Below are 17,464 nucleotides of genomic sequence, written 5' to 3' on the forward strand. Positions count from 1 at the left end.
CGGAATGCGAAAAAACGACAAATAGTGACATTCCGACGAGCCAATAGGATTCTTTGGCTGACATCTTACCCCTCCTAATGTTGTAAATGAAACTAACCCGACTTAAAACGATTGACAGTATCTCTAGCGAGTCCAAAAATTGAGTTTTATTAAAAGGGACTGAAAATGACATTCAAATGAAAGTGACAGCAGTTTACACAAATCAAAAATAAGAGGTGGGAGGAACTTGAGATGGGCGTGGCTAAACTGTAGTTTGGGTGCATCGCAGCGCATACACAATGGCTGCTGGAAAGAGGGGAAAGCAAACAATTTTCAGGCCCGCCGCGTCTAGCAAAAAATATGAGAAAAAAATTATTAAAAATTCGGAAAATAGTTGAAAGTCAAGAAAAACTCAACAGAAAGGATGTTAAAGCATCCGGGGTAAGTTTGGTGTAAATTAAGTAAATTGTTACTCAGTTCTTGAATTAAAATATCGGGGTTATTTAAATTATGAGAGAGGGGTGAGCTGGGGAAAAAGTTTGTGTTAATCAGTACCCAGTTTGGGACCACAGAGAAAACCAAGGGAAGGCACAAGTATTGGGAAAAAAAATAAATAAATTGTGTCATTCGTGTTTTTAGTGTCACGCCGCATGTCCGTGAACGTTAACGAGCATAGGAACAAGTCGAATGAAAAAAAAAGTTGAGAAAACTTAAAGCACACTCACTTAGTTTAGTTATTTTTGCATATAATAACAACGGCACTGCGATGTCCACGGACAAAAACAGGCGCACTTGGATTCAGTAATAATGTCAATATTGCTGCTGCCCGCATTCACTTTTAATTACGCCTCATATATAAGCTTCAGCATAAGTAGTTTAAATATACTCTTATCGATTGAAGCATCTCCTTTCCCAAACTGTAACGCCAAATGCAGCGAATATGTAGGTTACACTGACATTTTCTCATGCTATTTCTGTTTTCGGCTATATGCTATCACATTTTCCCGTATTGCAGGTAAAGATTGTGTTCTCACTGAGATGACAGATGAGCTATGATCCAGTGTAAGCCGAACAAACAAAATACGGCAAGAAATTGCTTGTCAATAAAGTATCAAAATGGAGGAAGAACTTAAGGCAAACTAATTAGGCTATGGTTAAGATTTGATTGTGCTGTCTGGGTTGCAAGCAGCTTTTATGTGTTAGAGGACAAAAATTATCTTGTGTTCAGTTTGCCTGCTGTGGCAGGTTGCAACAGGCATGTTAGTATTCTTTACAGAATCTGCTCCTATAGCTGCTTTTAATCATACTGCAGAATGTCATTGTATTGGATCCCACTGCACCATAATTACAGGCTGATGGCTCAAGATTCAGGAGAAAGTCGAGTCTCTCTGCTGATAGATCAGGAGCCTCTTTTGAGGTGTATTTGTTGTTCCATTTTATTGTCAGAGCTTTTTGTGGCACATGTTGAAGTATCCTGTTATTGCTGGTTGCCGTGGTTGGATAGCTCTAAATATTCTGCCTGAATATTCTTATGATGTTACTGATGATGGTATCACCTTCTTAAAGAAAATGTGTTGATGTAATGTTGACTGTGTTGGCTGAAGTCTCTATAACTTACTTCATTTGTGCTGCAATTTGTTGGTGTGGTGTGTATAGTTTTGACATGATCAGCACCATCAGTTTGTTTGTTGATTGCTTATTTGTGTTTGTATGAAATAATTCAGTGTATTAATCAGTTGAATCTGTAATTATGGAAACAAAAGCCTGCCACAAGCAAAACCCTCAGTTGGAAGGTGCCCTTTCATCTTGGATTTAAGTAACAGAAATGTAGATAAAGGCCTTAAGACTGGTGGCTCAAGCAAGGCGGTGAACATTTCTGAAACTGAAAAGGCTTTTTCTGTGTTTATCCTGTTTGAAAAGAGAGGAGGGATGTTAGCTGGGTTTTGAATCCTGACAGGATGAATAAGTCAGGGTTGTTTCTGTCCTGCAGTTCATAATGTCATATAACAATGAGGCTTTACCTCATAATACCATGACCTGACAGATTAAAAAAAAAAAAAAAAAAAATCTCAACTTGATTTGCAGAGCACTTGTATCAAAAAATATTGAATTCAATTCAACATTTGTGGCATTTTTAGAATTTTAAATTGTGTTGATAATAAAACATTGTTTGCTAGTTGTAAAGTAATTAAACTACTTTAAGTCTGCTCTTTTTAAGAGTCTGCACAAGTCGTTTTTTTTTTTAGCAAATAGTATTTCTTGCCATAAGACTAGCAAGTACACTGAAATCTGTCATTTACAATAAAACGTCATTATTGTCAACTTTACCTCCAATTTGCTTCATGTGATTTTTTTTTTTTTTTTTTTTTTTTTTTTTGAGTCATTAGAAAACAGTCCTCAGTCCCTGTGTGGATAAATAAAAAACAAATTATGAACTAACTTACAACTTAATTACCATCTTTAGAACGTAGACTAAATCTTTGATTTTTGTTTTGAAAGAAACAAAGTTAGTTAATAAAGTTAATACTGGTACTGTATATAATCTTTATATTTCAAAGATTTGTTGACAAAACTGTGTGTGTGTGTATATATATATCATAATAATATTTCAGGTAAATTTTGTCTCATGACTCTGCGATTTCTTTTTGATAACACAATAATGTTGTCATGTGCTAAAGAATATGTGACTTTTTTATTCACTTTTTTGAAAAAGACCAATGAGTTGATCTCTTTAAAATTTAAAGCAATTTAAATCTTAATTAGGGCAAAATAGGCAGTGATATTTATCAGTGTAGTAGTATGTAGTAATTCACCTATATTTCATTAGAAATGTAGTAAACAAAGATTATACAAATGAACTCTTCATTTAAATAGAAAATGTCACAATATTGATATTTGTAACAGCTGGTAAGTTTTAGAGGTATACAAGATATTTTTAAGTTTTCAACATAATGTTTAAAAATAGTTAACAACTGCAAAATGATACAAATCTCAGTCAGTGAAGCATAAGGAATGATGTTACTTTTTGGTATTTCATAGGACTGTATAGTTGGTTGTAATAATGAATAAAATTGAAAGTTTAAATTTGAGTACATCTTCTACTAATTCTTCCTCAAGAATAGTGTCTTTCAGATTCCATTAATTTCCCAAAATGATTGCCATTCATGGAAAGCCCATGGCTGTGTAGATTGTGTTAATTCTCCACCTCTGGATTTTCAATGTGATCTCTGACTTGTGACTTTCTAATGAAAATGTAATGTTAGGACAACCAACCTGTCAGCACTGTACTCACTCAGTGTTATGTATGGCAGTGCATGTAATCTATTTAGATGATTATCTTTTTTCCTGTCCTGTGTTTATTCTGCAGTGTTTCATCTGGTCATGTTTCATTAATTGAAATGTTACTTTTTTTCTTTTTTTCTTTTTTTTTTAAACTTTGGTCAGGTTTAGGCAAGAGCTGAAATTCTATAGACTTCTATGTTTGAAATTAAGACTTGCAATAATTCCAGCTAACTTAATTTTACTCCAATTCATTCTTGTGTGGAATCCCAGATGGTCTGACATCAACCAACAACAATTTTTAGACCAACACTGAAAAATGTAACATGCCTGATTTTCACAGATTCTGCAGCTGGCCAAGTGCCAATTCTGCAGTGGAACTTGGATAATAGTATAGGAGCAAAGGCATACCATTGTGCACTTTATAATAAAGTGTGTTATGGTGTGTCAAGTCATCCCCCAACTACATGATCATACCTACTGTTGTATCCTCAGGAAGGCTGCTTATCCAACTTAGAAAACGTATATGTGCACATCCAACCTGGTGCAAGATCAAAAAAAATCAGCTGATTCCAGTGTACAAGAAGAATATCTGCCCAGCAGCATAATGCTCCAAAACACTAATTGTGAGTAACACATATGTTTCAACTAGGGCTGCACAATTTATCAAAATTGCAACATAGATAAGTGCAATATCAAAATTGTAGTAACTGATATTTTTAAGTTTAAATGTGACAGTATAGCATTATAAATTAAGTATTATGGAGTCACAGAGATGCCCTGGCATATTCTTGGGTCATAAAAAAAACATGACGGTATGATGCAGAGCCCAGCAAAATTCACATTTTCCTCAATTTATTAGTCATTTTCCAGTTAAAATGAAAATCATGATGCAAAAATCATCACTCCCACTAAAATTGCAAATGTTATTGCAGTCATAATAACTGCCAAAATAGTTTCAACCACCCTAGTTTCAACCTAAATTGGTTTTTGCTAGGTGTATCAATTAAAGTAACAACTGACCTATTCTACATTTCAAATCAGGAAGTGACATCATACACAACACAAAAGTGATGCGGATACACAAGGGTAGAGTAGACAATTGTATCACCAAAACCTGCATTTTATAATCCCTGCTAAAAGTTCATCAAAACAGAAAAATGCACAAGTAATTTGAGTTACAGCACAACAGTTGAACAGACACAGTACTGTCCACAGATATTAAAAGGAAGAGAGCAGACCACAACCCCATGCATTATAAGTCCACCTATCAAATGTCCAATTAAAGACTCAAAGTAGACCACAACAATCACTGCATCAGTAAGCTGCACTAATGTTACATTTCAGGCTGTGCAATATGGACAAACTCCTCAGTCACCTTATGGATTATGTTATATCTTGATAGCAATATATTTGACGATGCAATATGTTTTCTGTAGTCGAAAAAAATGTCTATACAAAGTAATCGTACACATCATGACTGCTTTTTGATAATACTAACTCCAAATGAAATTCGCTTTCTATTTTCTCCTTTCATTTGGAAGTGACATTGAACACAAATGAGGTTTGCTCTCTCTGTATTGTCTTGTGGTTCTTCTGGCAGTGTTAGAAGAAGTGTGTTGTGTGGTCTCTTATGTGGGAACCCGTCTATGGCATACTTTGCAAAGTACCATTTTCTTGTCAGGGTCAGATTTCTTATATTCAAACCACGTCCAAACAACAGAAATACCCCCCTTTTCAGGTATATGCCCCTCATCTTGTCGTGGTTGGGCTGAGTCCTGTTCTGGATTGGAGTGCTGTGGGGAGTTTTGCTCTGTGTCACATGCCACCATGTTTGTTTGTTATTTGAGCCTACGTGTAGTAATGGTGCATGCAATAGCCTACAAATAGGCACTCTGAGTCAATAATGTAAAATACTACCCTAAAGTGGCTTTTGCACCAACAGTGATAGAAACGATAGTCTACATCAGTAGACATTTTTCTCTCATCCCACAATATATATCATCATATCACAAAGCAGGAGTTACATAGTGATAAATTATGGTAAGTGATCCAAACGGTGCTGGAATTACAAACCTGTTTGCATGGTGTATAATGAATGAAATTGAGTTGCTTACATTTATTATATTTTGAATATGCAACTGGGCCAAAATGTGCATACAAAACTGTATTTATTTTTTTCACTAATTTACGTAGTGTGTAATGACTTTGATGTCACAAACCAGAAAGTGAACCACTCCTCTTCTAAATGAGCCTGTATCCAGCCCTCATGAATTGCCACGGCCACATTTTTGAATTATGTGGCAGTTCCTGAGGTCTGGAATTGGTCTCACTTCCAGGGTAGATTTGAATTGGATTCTGTGCAAGATGCCTGATTGGCCAGTCAACAAATTCCCTGATGATGCCTTCACTTCAGATGAGTAAACAAACATGATGCAGCCATGAACGATTGTGATATCACGGCCAGCAAAGCAAAATTTGGCCATTTCTTCTGTTCTCAAGATAAGTTACAACAGTGATTAAATTAAAAGACAAACAGCTGGCCAGTCTAAAAGTTGCTGTCGTTGCTGTTGTTCTGTCATTAGACAGTTAGCATTGCCTAATGACACAATCAGTTAACCTATTCTGATTAGTGTAACTCTGACCAGTGGTCTTGGCTGATAAGTGGGATCTCTGATATAGACATGGCCAGACCCCATTGAATTACAGTGTAATTCATGAGGTCTGGAAACCTCTAAATGTCTTTGCTTCTCTCTCTGTGTGTCTCTCCCTCAGGCCTCTGAGTCCGGGCGTTATTGAGCACATAAAACTGGATAGGGCAATTGAATCGATACTAGTTCGGTGCTGAGCCCCTCTCCATGTAGCTGATCTGCCTTAGGGTGCCATGGCCACGGGAACCCAGGGCCACCGTGACCACGTCCTGGAGAAAGCCAAGCTTGTGCCGGCCACAGGGAGGCGTAGAAGAGCAGAGGGGAAGCCGAAGAAGAATTTCCCCTGCCAAGTGTGCCAGAAGGCTTTCAACAGTGTGGAGAAGCTGAGGGTGCACTCATACTCTCACACAGGAGAAAGACCCTACCGCTGCTCCCATCCCGACTGCACCAAGGCTTTCGTCTCCAAATACAAGCTGCTACGGTACAGACAAGCAGCTGTATAGCAGGCTGCTGCATGTTGCTTCTCTCTTTACACCATTTGTATGTAGTGCTCTTTAGTAGATGATGTGTTGATGAATGCCATTGCACTTTCAGATCATTTGTTTAAGTGTTATTACTAGCATGCCTACATAAACCGCTTAGATGATTACAGAAATTCTGAGTGCTCATAGAATGTATCTGTGTTCAAAGGCATATGGCAACTCACTCGCCAGAAAAAAACCACAAGTGTTCATACTGTGAGAAAATGTTCCATCGCAAGGATCACTTAAAGAATCACCTGCACACTCACGACCCATACAAGGAGGCGTTCACCTGTCAGCAGTGTGGCAAGAGCTATAACACCAAGCTGGGCTTCAAACGCCACGTAGCCCTTCACGCAGCCAACAGTGGAGACCTCACCTGCCAAGTGTGCTTGCAGCCCTTTGCCAGCACAGGGGTTCTTCTGGAGCACCTCAAAACCCACGCTGGCAAGTCCTCTGGCGGGACCAAAGAGAAAAAACATCGCTGCGAGCACTGTGAACGGCGATTTTACACCCGTAAAGACGTGCGGCGCCACATGGTGGTGCACACTGGACGTAAGGATTTCCTTTGTCAATACTGTGCCCAGCGCTTTGGTAGGAAGGACCACCTGACACGTCACGTGAAGAAGAGCCATGCTCGGGAGCTGATGAGGGTAAAAACTGAGCCAGCTGATTCGCTGGAGCCCTTTGTCTGTGACCTAGCACCCGGGGGCATTAAAGGCGAGCTCCCCAGCATGCTGGCACCCCGACAGCTTCAGCTCAACATGTACACAGGTGCCGTCCTGGACACAGAGCCCTTCCCCAACCCAACACACCCTTTCTCTTTAAAGTATCCGCTGGGCTCCAACTTTACCTCATACACCGTCTCCTCACAGGAGCGGGAGCAGAACCTAAAGGGAGAACTGGAGACCTACCTTATGGAGCTGCAGAGCACCATGCCTTCCTCTTCATCTACGGCCGAAGACACTCAGCTGTCCGCCTCCAAACTGGAGTTGGAACCACAAGTGGGCATGCTGGCAGAACCAAGTGAGGAGGTCTCCCTGTCCAAAATCTCTACCCCCTCAGCAGCAGCCACTGTGGCAGGTGACTCGCTGGCTTCATCCTCCTCTCTGCTGGACTTCTCGCAACTCTTCAACTTCCTGCCTTTGAACGGGCCTCCATACAACCAGGCAAGCAGCAGCGGAGGCCTGGGCGTCCTCTACCCACCTGCTGAAGAGCAGGCACCTCTGGTTCAGCTGGGCCCCCAGCCTCCTGAAGGCCCCGAGGCTGCAGAAAGCCCCCTCCAAGGGCTCACCTCCTCCTTCATATCCAGTCTGAGCACACCCACCACACTGCCCCGCTTCCACCACGCTTTCCAGTGACCCAGTATGTACACATTAACTCTGATACAGACCTGCTTGTCAAGCTGCATGTCCACACCAGTCCGCTGCTCTGGACAGAGAACCATGCCAGTAACACATTAGCACTTCTGTCCAATGAATCTCATAACATGCAGAGAGAACCATGTGTTGATCAGCAATGACAGCAGTACACACACACACACACACACACACACACACACACTCACACTCACACTCACACACACCTCCACCTCCTCCATGTAGCTTTCCAGTGGGTACTGTTTGGATGTTTAGAAGATTTCAGTTTGTTATCGTTTCAGTCATTCACTGACAGTTGGCAGATCCTCACCACCACTATTCCCTCACGCTAACCTTTCAGTCATGTCAGTTCACACATTAGTTCATTTTTTGAGTTATGAGAAGTGTTCATGTAGGTGAATTAAAATAGAAATGAGATTGCAGTGATATTTCCCTTTCTATACCTATGCCCCTATGTTTTAGAGCAGTTTGACATTAGTGTGCAGTTTTTGCATTGTATTTTGTTTTTCATATAGCACTTTGAACTTTTGTGATGTTGAATCTCATCACATCTGATCTTTTGTCACACATCTTTGTTTTTTTGTGGTAGGATTTGAAGCAATCCACACAGCAGAAATCCATGTTGTTGTAGACTAGGTACTGAGTAGCAACTACTGAGCGGCAGTATTAAAGTTTGAAAAGTTTTTTTTGTTTTGTTTTGTTTTGTTTTGTTTTGTTTTGTTTTGTTTTGTTTTGTTTTGTTTTGTTTTGCTTGGCAAAGTTTCATCTTAATTCTTCAATAGGGGGCTTTTTCATGAACTTTAAGCTCCTCCAGCCCCAAACCAAAGTGAACCAAATGTAAACAGGCATGGCTGCTAGTTGTTGAAATACATGCTGTTCTGTTCAGCTAGCTGAAGGATCCATCTCAAACTAGTTGAGTGAGTGTGTTTAATGTGTGGGCATGTTCCAGTATTCCCCTGTAGACTATCACAGCAGCCACAGTCAGACAGCTAAGATCAGCCATGTATTTGAGCATCAGTAAAATATACTCACTCTGAAACCTGGCATATTATGCTTTTAACCGTGGGATACACACACATATGACCCCCAACAGTCACAGTGCCACAGGCTGATCCAGCCAGCTTGCAGGAAAGGATTCGTCTCAGCTGCCCAAGTGGTCATGATTCATCATAGAAATGAGTGCCAACTAACTATCTCATATTAATAGTCAAAAAAACAAAACAAAACAAAAAAAAAACTAAGCTGTGTCATTGCTGATGGTTTTGAACATGGTTACCCACCTGTTCCCACTCTGCCCTTGTTCATATCATCTTCCTTTATTTATTAAAACATAGATAGAAACAGTTTTGTCAAGGAAAAAATAAACACTCCATTGATGAAGAAAATTAGTGGAAATGAATAGTGTAGCGAGAATAGCATAATCAGGCACATGAACTATATCCTTAATGATGTTTTCATGTGTTTACTTTGGTGTAGTAGGATTTTGACTTCTAAGAAGTGTAGTGACAAATAACTGATAGAGTCCTTAATGTAAAGGCTGGCCATCAGTCAGCTTTGGTTTCCATGTAGTTTGAGTAAAACTTAGTTTGCAATCATTTCAAATGTTGGAGTGAAACAAAGAAACAAACACATTTGAGTTATGATGGGATGAAAGTTGCATTAGCTCATATACATAGCAAATCTTAACCTTTGAAGGGTTTCTACTTGTTCATCTATAATTGATATGGTCAAATATGTTGAAGGCAATATTTCATGACTGATCCAAACTCTCCTCAATGACATACAGAGCTGAGCTTGTTATTAAGTTTTGCTTTGAAGCAGAGACATGCTATATTTCTATTATGTGCAGTTCTTCAAATCAAGAGTCAGCCAGGCTGGTCTTAGTTTTCTGCAATACTGTAGTTCTGTGTTTGGTGTCGTGGACTAAACTGCACAGGATGAGAGTGTAAGTGAATAGAGTGAGAAAGATTGGAGCAGTGTTACAGAAACACATTTTTACTTGACACCTGGGCCAAGTACTTGACAACTGCTCGGGACTCAGAAAAACTTCAACTTGTCTCCCCTTTTAGTTTCTATTAAGGACATTTGACCTATCTAGAAAAAAATTATATTAACAAACCATGAGCCCATGACATGAGCACTTACACGCCGTATTGATGGGAATCTTTCGGACTTCTACCCTCCTTTCCATATGGCATGAACACGGCATTAATTTACTAACATTTACCATTACTTCACAAGTGTCACTTTCCAAAACTAAAATGCACCAACAACTACCCAGTGCAAATGGTGGATAGTTTTCCTCAAACTACTTTTTATAACAGTTATCAACATCCGTAAATATCTGGTAACTTCTGTGCTTCCTGTATCACTCTGTGCCAGCGGAGCAGTAGACACTAAAACATTAAAAGCCCACTGTAGTGCATGGACTGTCCATCTGGACAACTCAAAGCCAGTCTGGAATATGTAGTTCACTTATGGACAACATTCAAGTCTCTATGCAGAAATCCAGTTTCAGCTTCTGTGTCCAGTTGTGGAAAAAAAAAAAATATTCAAAACCCCTAGACAGAACATTCCATCTGAGTAACAAATTAGACTAAACTGCCAAAATTTGCTATTGAGTAAATTTAACCCAACTAACAGAGAAGGACATATCTGTCACAATACTTACATAGACACATATAATTCAGACAGAAATCTGAATCAAATGTAGTTTGATTGAACAGCATACCTCAATATTATTTTCAGTGTTAAGTGCACTGTTTTTGAGCTGCTGACTCACATCTAGATGGTTGTTACATGTTTAAATATTTTTTTGTGTGCAGAGGCTTGTACAGTTTTATTTTCATGTAAAATGTGCCTTACAACTCTCCAGTCCCATGATAACTTAGAATACAGGTCTCCTTCACCACTTCCAGCTCAGCTCAGTATCACTTTACCAGTTTATTTGGTGAAAATAAATGTCCACAACCAGCAACCATAAAGTAAAGTTGGGTCCTGGAGGACTCAGTTTTACTTTATGTTTGGATTAAAGTGGAAGTCGGCCTCTAAAATAAAAAACGCATTATTCGTGTTGGTTTGTTCTGTCTGAACTCATCAAAAGCTAAAACAGCAAAGTGGAATCATTATTGGCAATGTAGTAGGAGACCACATTTACATTCGTCTAGTAATCCAAATATGGCCTCTAGTTTGATTGTGATGACAGAGGAAGGCTTCATCAGTATCCCAGTATTCATGCTGATGCACAAAGGCTGAATGTACTTCCTTTCACTCCTGTCAGAACTGCATCCATATTGTTTCTGCTGTAGTTCTCTTGCTCCCATTTAGCCTTTCCACACTTCATCCCCTGTTGAGACTGGAGATATGAAGTCTGGATGTGAATAATGATAATAGTTATGAAAATTAGCCAGTCAAGGTATGCTGGATTTGTGCTCCAAGCAGCACAGGCATCTACTTTATGAGCTTGATGAGAGATCGACTGATTGTCAGGGCCGATATTCAGAATTTTTCATTAGTAGATATAATTTTGTTATACATGATGGCCGATGCGAAAACCACTCAGACTCTGTTTCTCCATCTGACAGACAGCAGAACAAAAGCGAGTGGGTGGGGCAATATTTCAGAGAGTATGGCTACAATTTTCACTTTTCTCTGGATTTTTGCTTAATTTGGTTTTACAGAAGACAAAAACACTTAAGATGTAGCGTTTTGCCAAGTAACTTATACTTGCCTTTCAGAAGTTACAATTTTTGTTTCAAATTTACTGTATCATTTTAATAATTCTAAATATAGTTTTCTTGTCATTTTTAATTTTCAGGTTATTTTATGTTCATTTTCTTTTTTTCTGGTTGTTTACTTATATTTTTCCTTATTTATTTTTCCAAATATAATAATACATTTTTAATTTAAAGCAAGGCTTGTGTTGGCATTTCTACTACTGTAAATTTTGAAGTCATAATTTTCAAATTTATTACAAATGAATATCTGCCCTAAATATCAGTTATCAATGATCTAATAGTGGGTATCATATCGGCTCTGAAAAATCAATATTAGTCAATCCCTACGTCTGACAGTTTTTTTTTTGTTTGTTTGTTTTTTTATCAGCATTGACTTATCCACATCTTCATGGTAAGATAGAAAGTGTATGATGCAAATCTTTGATGCCCTCAACCCCAAATTCCAAGCCTGTGATTTGTTTTAAAACTATAGACATCATAGTATTATTCCAGCACTGAATCACATTAGCTGTAGCCACTGCTGCTACCCAGGCTAATTGTTCTGGACTATGAATATATTGTCATAACTCTACATGTTAAAAGAAAAAATAGCTTATTTGACTGCAGCACTCTAAAGTATACATTCAGTCAAGTGCACAATCTCCCATGTACTGTTAACAGAGCTCTGTCCGTTTTGTCTTGCTATGTGCAGACAGTAGTATGATTAGTTCTCTGGTGTGGTGGAGTGGTTCACCTTCTCCACTGCTGACTGAAAGAGAAAATGAAAGCTGTATTGTGGTTTAAGGGTATGTGAGTGGATGGTGGCTAGTTCAAATCCCTGAGCCAGATGAGGAAATCTGGCATGGGTATGTGAATGAGGACCACTCTCCCCTCTCTTATTACAGTACTCTTGAGCAAGACACTTAACCCCCAGCTGCTCTCTGACAAACAGTAATGGATTCGTTATGCCGGGCAGCATCTAGGTCTGAATGTGTGGAACTGTATGAATGTGAAGCAGGACAGCACTGGAAGAGAGCATTGATGCACAGCAAACTTTCCCCTGATAAAATGAAGTTTAAACAGTTAGGTTAAAGCATTATTTACACATTTTATTTCCTGCTTGGTAACTTAAAGGACTATCAGTTAAATGTATAAATTATGGTGTAGAGGGCTCCACCTAAACTGGGAACCAAAGATTACTTATACCTCTTTTCAACCAAAACAATTCTGTTTCTTAAACCGGTTTCATTTGGGATTCTTGTAACCAAGGTGTTAACTAGCAAAACAGCCTGTGTTTGAACCAGTTTGGAGTGGAACCGTTGCACCATGGTTGCTGACCACAGACTCCAGCATTGCTGGCTGAATCTCACTTGAGGAGATCATAATTCTCCTCGGTATTACCCCGTCCAGTGCCACTATCCGTTAAGTCCTTCTTGTAATCTGTGTACTCCCTCATCAGTTTTCTGAACTTGCTGATGAATTTGTTTCTGGGCTCTAAAGAGTACTAGTCTAGTATTCCCTGCCATCTTTTCCTGAAATTTGGGAGATGTCCGAATTGAAAGCAATAGTTTTGTTTCTCTGGCAGACCAATGTGCACTTTTTGATTTCTCCATAATCTTGATCTTTCCTTGTATAATAAGACATGCCCACTCTTGTTGTGGTCAGGGTTCCAACTTAAGGTACCACTGTCTCTTTTTTTTTTTTTTTTGGTAGTAGCCTAGAGCCAACTTTTCAGGTTCTGAATCAATTTATTTTTGGTCAAAATTCTCAGAACATTTCAAAATTAGGTTCACGACCAGAGCAGAACAAGTTCCTTTTTGGTTGAAAAGGCACATAAATGTTCATTTATGTGTTTTCATCAAGACAGTATAGCCATCAGTGTGTCAGTCTCATACAGCTGAAAACAGCCGGGTTGGTGAAACGTTGAGGTGTAAGAGTGTAAAAGCTCAGATTCTTCAGATTCTTGTAAACAGGTGTTTAAGAAGAAATGTCCATACAAGCAAAAGAGAAAATTCCTGCACACTGTCTCAATACTTGCAGTAAACTTTATTTACAATGTATCAGTATCAATCACAATGTATTAGACCTTCATCAGGTACAGCTTTTATGTAAATGTTTTATAAAGGTTTTGCATGCCACAGATAAAACCTCTGCCTGGTGATGGTCAAAGTACCAATGCATTGTAAATAAGGTTTATTCCAAGTACTAGGACAGTGTGCGGGAATTTTCTGTTCTCTTGCCTAAAATTACCAAATTAAAACCAAAACAATTTTAAAAGGACATGGGTTTGGGAGTGACTGTCTTATTCTGATCACCTTGGTAGTGTTGTCAGGGCTTCCACGTCCATGCAATTCACAAATACCTACTCCAAACTCTACTAGCTTGTGTATTTCACACACTACAACATATTTAAAATCTACCCAGTGTTTGCTTTTTTAAAAAAGAAAGGAAGAACAGAAGTGAAGGTTTTACTTGAGCAGCATTGTCTCAGTCTTTCACAATGTACAGTGCCTGAGTGAATGTAGTTACCTGAGACATGAAGAGTAAGACTGAAGCTGTATATGGTGAACATCCAATCAGCATTGCAGATGTGGATTTGCAGAATATGGAAAAAGTGGTTGATTTTGGATGTCATCAGCAGAGATGAGACCAGGAGACAAGAAAAAGTTTGTTGTCTTGCTTCCCTAGCAGCTCCATTTAAGCTCAGACAATAAAACAGTTGAGTCTTCTTGTGCCTCAGTTAGTGAAGATAGACATACTGTAACTCAAAACCTAATCCACCAATATTTTTTTCCACCTCCTGTTGTCTCTGAATGAAGCCATGTACAGTAGCTGTGCTACTTAATCATCAGTGCAGACAAAATCATGTTCAAAAACATTGAGGTTGTAATAGGAAGTTGTCCTTCTGCCTCATTTTGTATACCACAAAACAGCATCTCCACCATTTGGTGTGTGGTCCAGAATTAATATGAAAAATGCCAACTCAAAGGACTGGAACAGATTCATGAGGTATACTGTTATTTGTTCTAGGACTTAAAATACATCCTTTAGCATCATCTTTATGATTTTTTGTCATGTAGTTACTTACAATATTTTAAATAGGGAAAAACTCAGACAATAGTATCGCTAACAATTTGCTTCATCCTTACTGTGTCATTGAATCTGATACCAATATTAGGAAGTAAAACAAGTTTTTAAAAAATATGATTGATATATTGGCTGCTATACACAAAAACACTTGTTTTTGTTTGTTTGTTTGTTTGTTTGTTTGTTTGTTTGTTTGTTTGTTTGTTTTTTGCAATTAGCCCTCAAATACAGTTACCAAACACTTGGGTCAAAGAGATGTAAAAGAGACAGGATATTTAACAGCTTAACAATAAATTTTATTTTCCATAATGACTACTACAAAATATATCAGTGCACTGATATACATCTATCTATATATATATATATATATATATATATATACATCTCTCTCTCTCTCAGAGAGAGAGAGAGAGAGAGAGAGAGAGAGAAATTGATACATAGATGTATGGATAAATAGATAGATATGCATATAGGATAAATCCAACTTCCTACATGGAAAGAGAGAGAGAGAGAGAGAGAGAGAGATTTATTAAACTTGAATTAAGAAGAAGGATGAATTATTTAATTCTAACTTTGAAAAAAAAAAAAAAAAACATACACGCTGATGCTGATATATCTGTGATAGGCCAATATCAGCCAACCGAAATATTGGTCTGACTCTACTGTGTTGTACATTAAGGTTAATATTAGGCCAGACAAAAAAAATTCTGGGTTCCGGCTCCCGACCGAGTGTCCCATTTAACCCCCGAGTCAGGTTCTTTTATTGGCCTCTGTGTAAAAATAAAATAAAAAAAATAAAATAAAGACACTATACGACGAAGTGTGACCTTGTTGGCATTGGTCAAAAGTTAAGCAGGACTTTCATTTTGATCTATGTTGCACTCGCCTTATTTATGATGTTCTCGCGTAACTTCGGATAATAACTTCATGAAATCACACGCCACCGACAGCACTGGCTGGAAAGAATGGACTTCTGCACGGTGTGTGTGATTTGTCCTCGCAAACCACCAGGGAAAATAATCCGACTACAAGAGAAAACCTTTGCAGATGTAGTGAAAGAGGTGAAACAGTGCCATTGTAGATTTGCAAGTGCAGCAGGCAAACATGACGGGGGATCCGTCATGTTTGCCTGCTGCCCCGTGGAGCTTGGCTCTATGGCGGTGGGCGTGATGGGTGTATTCGACTTCAGGTACCTAGCACTGCGATGCGAGCCAGAGACACCTCCCTCTGCTAGTAATAACGCTGCTCTGTCCGTTAAAAAGGTGGTAACTTATGCAAATATTGAATTAATTATATTTAAAAAGCAACCCATGCATCACTTCCGAAAATAAAAAAAGAATAAAATAAAATAAAATCCCTACCTACCCATCCTTCCCATGAATAAATAAAATAAAATAAATCCCCCCTACCCATCCTTAAAATGTTGTTTGTGGGTTGTGTAGTGTTGTTGCTCTTGCCCAGGTGGGGAGTTGAACCCTGGTCTCCTGCATGGCAGGCAGAGACACTATCCACTGTGCCACTGGGACTTGTGTGGGCGGAGCCAGAAATTTCGCTTTATAAAGCACACAGCATGAGTGACAGTGGAGCTTGGGAGAGAATCACCTGAAAGTAGTGGTCAAACAAATGCTTCTTTCTCAATGATATTAAGTCAAAGTGGAAAAAGGTATCATGAGAAAGGTAAGGCTTTGGGCTTTCAAACGGTGTCAAAATGATTTTCCAGCTCCCAAAAATGCCAGTGATTCGGCGAGTTGAAAAAGTGTGTGTTTCTCCTTCTCTACCCAAACTTTGGGTTCCAGATATAATGGCAGTCTATGGGGCAGAGAGCTGGGACTCCTGCCTCGTTACGTGTCACCATTTAAAAAGTTTAAGCTACTTTGATTTTGTATTTACATTTTTCAAAGCAGAACTACTTTCCCTACTATTTGATCTCAAATTTATGCATGTGGAGTGAAAATTGTGGCCAGGGGAGCAAGCAAAAGACAAAATTTTTAGACGATTTTTCAGGGCTGCTGCACTCTAGCTGTGATGTCACTCACTCTGGCACTCCAAACATTCCACCATTATTGTGTATTACGTCCAAAATTCCAAATTCAAACTGGAATTGCGGAAAAACGGAAAGTTGGAGTGGCTTGAAAATCGACACACCGCTTCTTCTCCACAAGACGCACATTTTTCATATTTGTTGCGTGGATGCAGGTCACAAGCTCTTGGCCCTGGAGCCTCGGGAAATTTTGGCCATTCACTGCAGATGGCCAAAAATTCCTGTAAAAATTGCGAGAATTCTGCAAGTCGGATTCCTTCTAAAAGTAATAGCACACTTCTCCCAATCGGGCTGCACATTTTTCCAATTCATTGTGTGGGCCTAAAATGAAAGCTGTAGGAGGAGGAGCACGCCGAAATTTGTCCAGAATAAAAATAAGAAGAAGAAGAAATACACACAAGATTAAGATGTGTTGCCTTTTCAAGGCAAGCACATAATAAAAAATAAAATAAAATAAATTCCTGACCTATTCATGCACTTAAATAACAAGGAACCGGAACCCAAAGTATTTTTTTGTTTGGCCTTAGTATATCGATATATTATCATAGCTGTTATTGTTTGTAAACAGTTGCAGCTGCCTTGTTCATTAGTTGTTATGAGCTTTCCAATAACTGCTGGATGTTCTGCCCTCTGAGTTGGAATTTCCCACCTCCGTGTTGAATGCTTTCAACTGCAAACAATATGGACGTATGCAGGAAGATAGAAAAAACACTCAGCTTTCCAACGAAAAGCAAATGATGAGACTCAATGGCAATAGCTAATGGTAGATGTTAACGTCAGCTAACTACTAGCTAGTCATCTTCACTGCTAG

General features: G+C 38.8%; 1 protein-coding gene across 1 annotated transcript; it reads left to right on the plus strand.

Moving 5' to 3' along the window:
- The first annotated feature begins 138 nt into the window (after positions 1-138).
- plag1 (pleiomorphic adenoma gene 1) lies at positions 139-9,679 on the plus strand. The gene is made up of 3 exons (XM_030079778.1): positions 139-420; positions 6,034-6,390; positions 6,600-9,679. The coding sequence occupies exons 2-3, from the start codon at positions 6,143-6,145 to the stop codon at positions 7,789-7,791; spliced, it is 1,440 nt and encodes a 479-aa protein (XP_029935638.1). The 5' UTR covers positions 139-420; positions 6,034-6,142; the 3' UTR covers positions 7,792-9,679.
- The last annotated feature ends 7,785 nt before the right edge of the window (positions 9,680-17,464 follow it).

This window comes from Myripristis murdjan, chromosome 20 (assembly GCF_902150065.1).
Source record: "Myripristis murdjan chromosome 20, fMyrMur1.1, whole genome shotgun sequence".
Taxonomy (NCBI): Eukaryota; Metazoa; Chordata; class Actinopteri; order Holocentriformes; family Holocentridae; genus Myripristis; species Myripristis murdjan.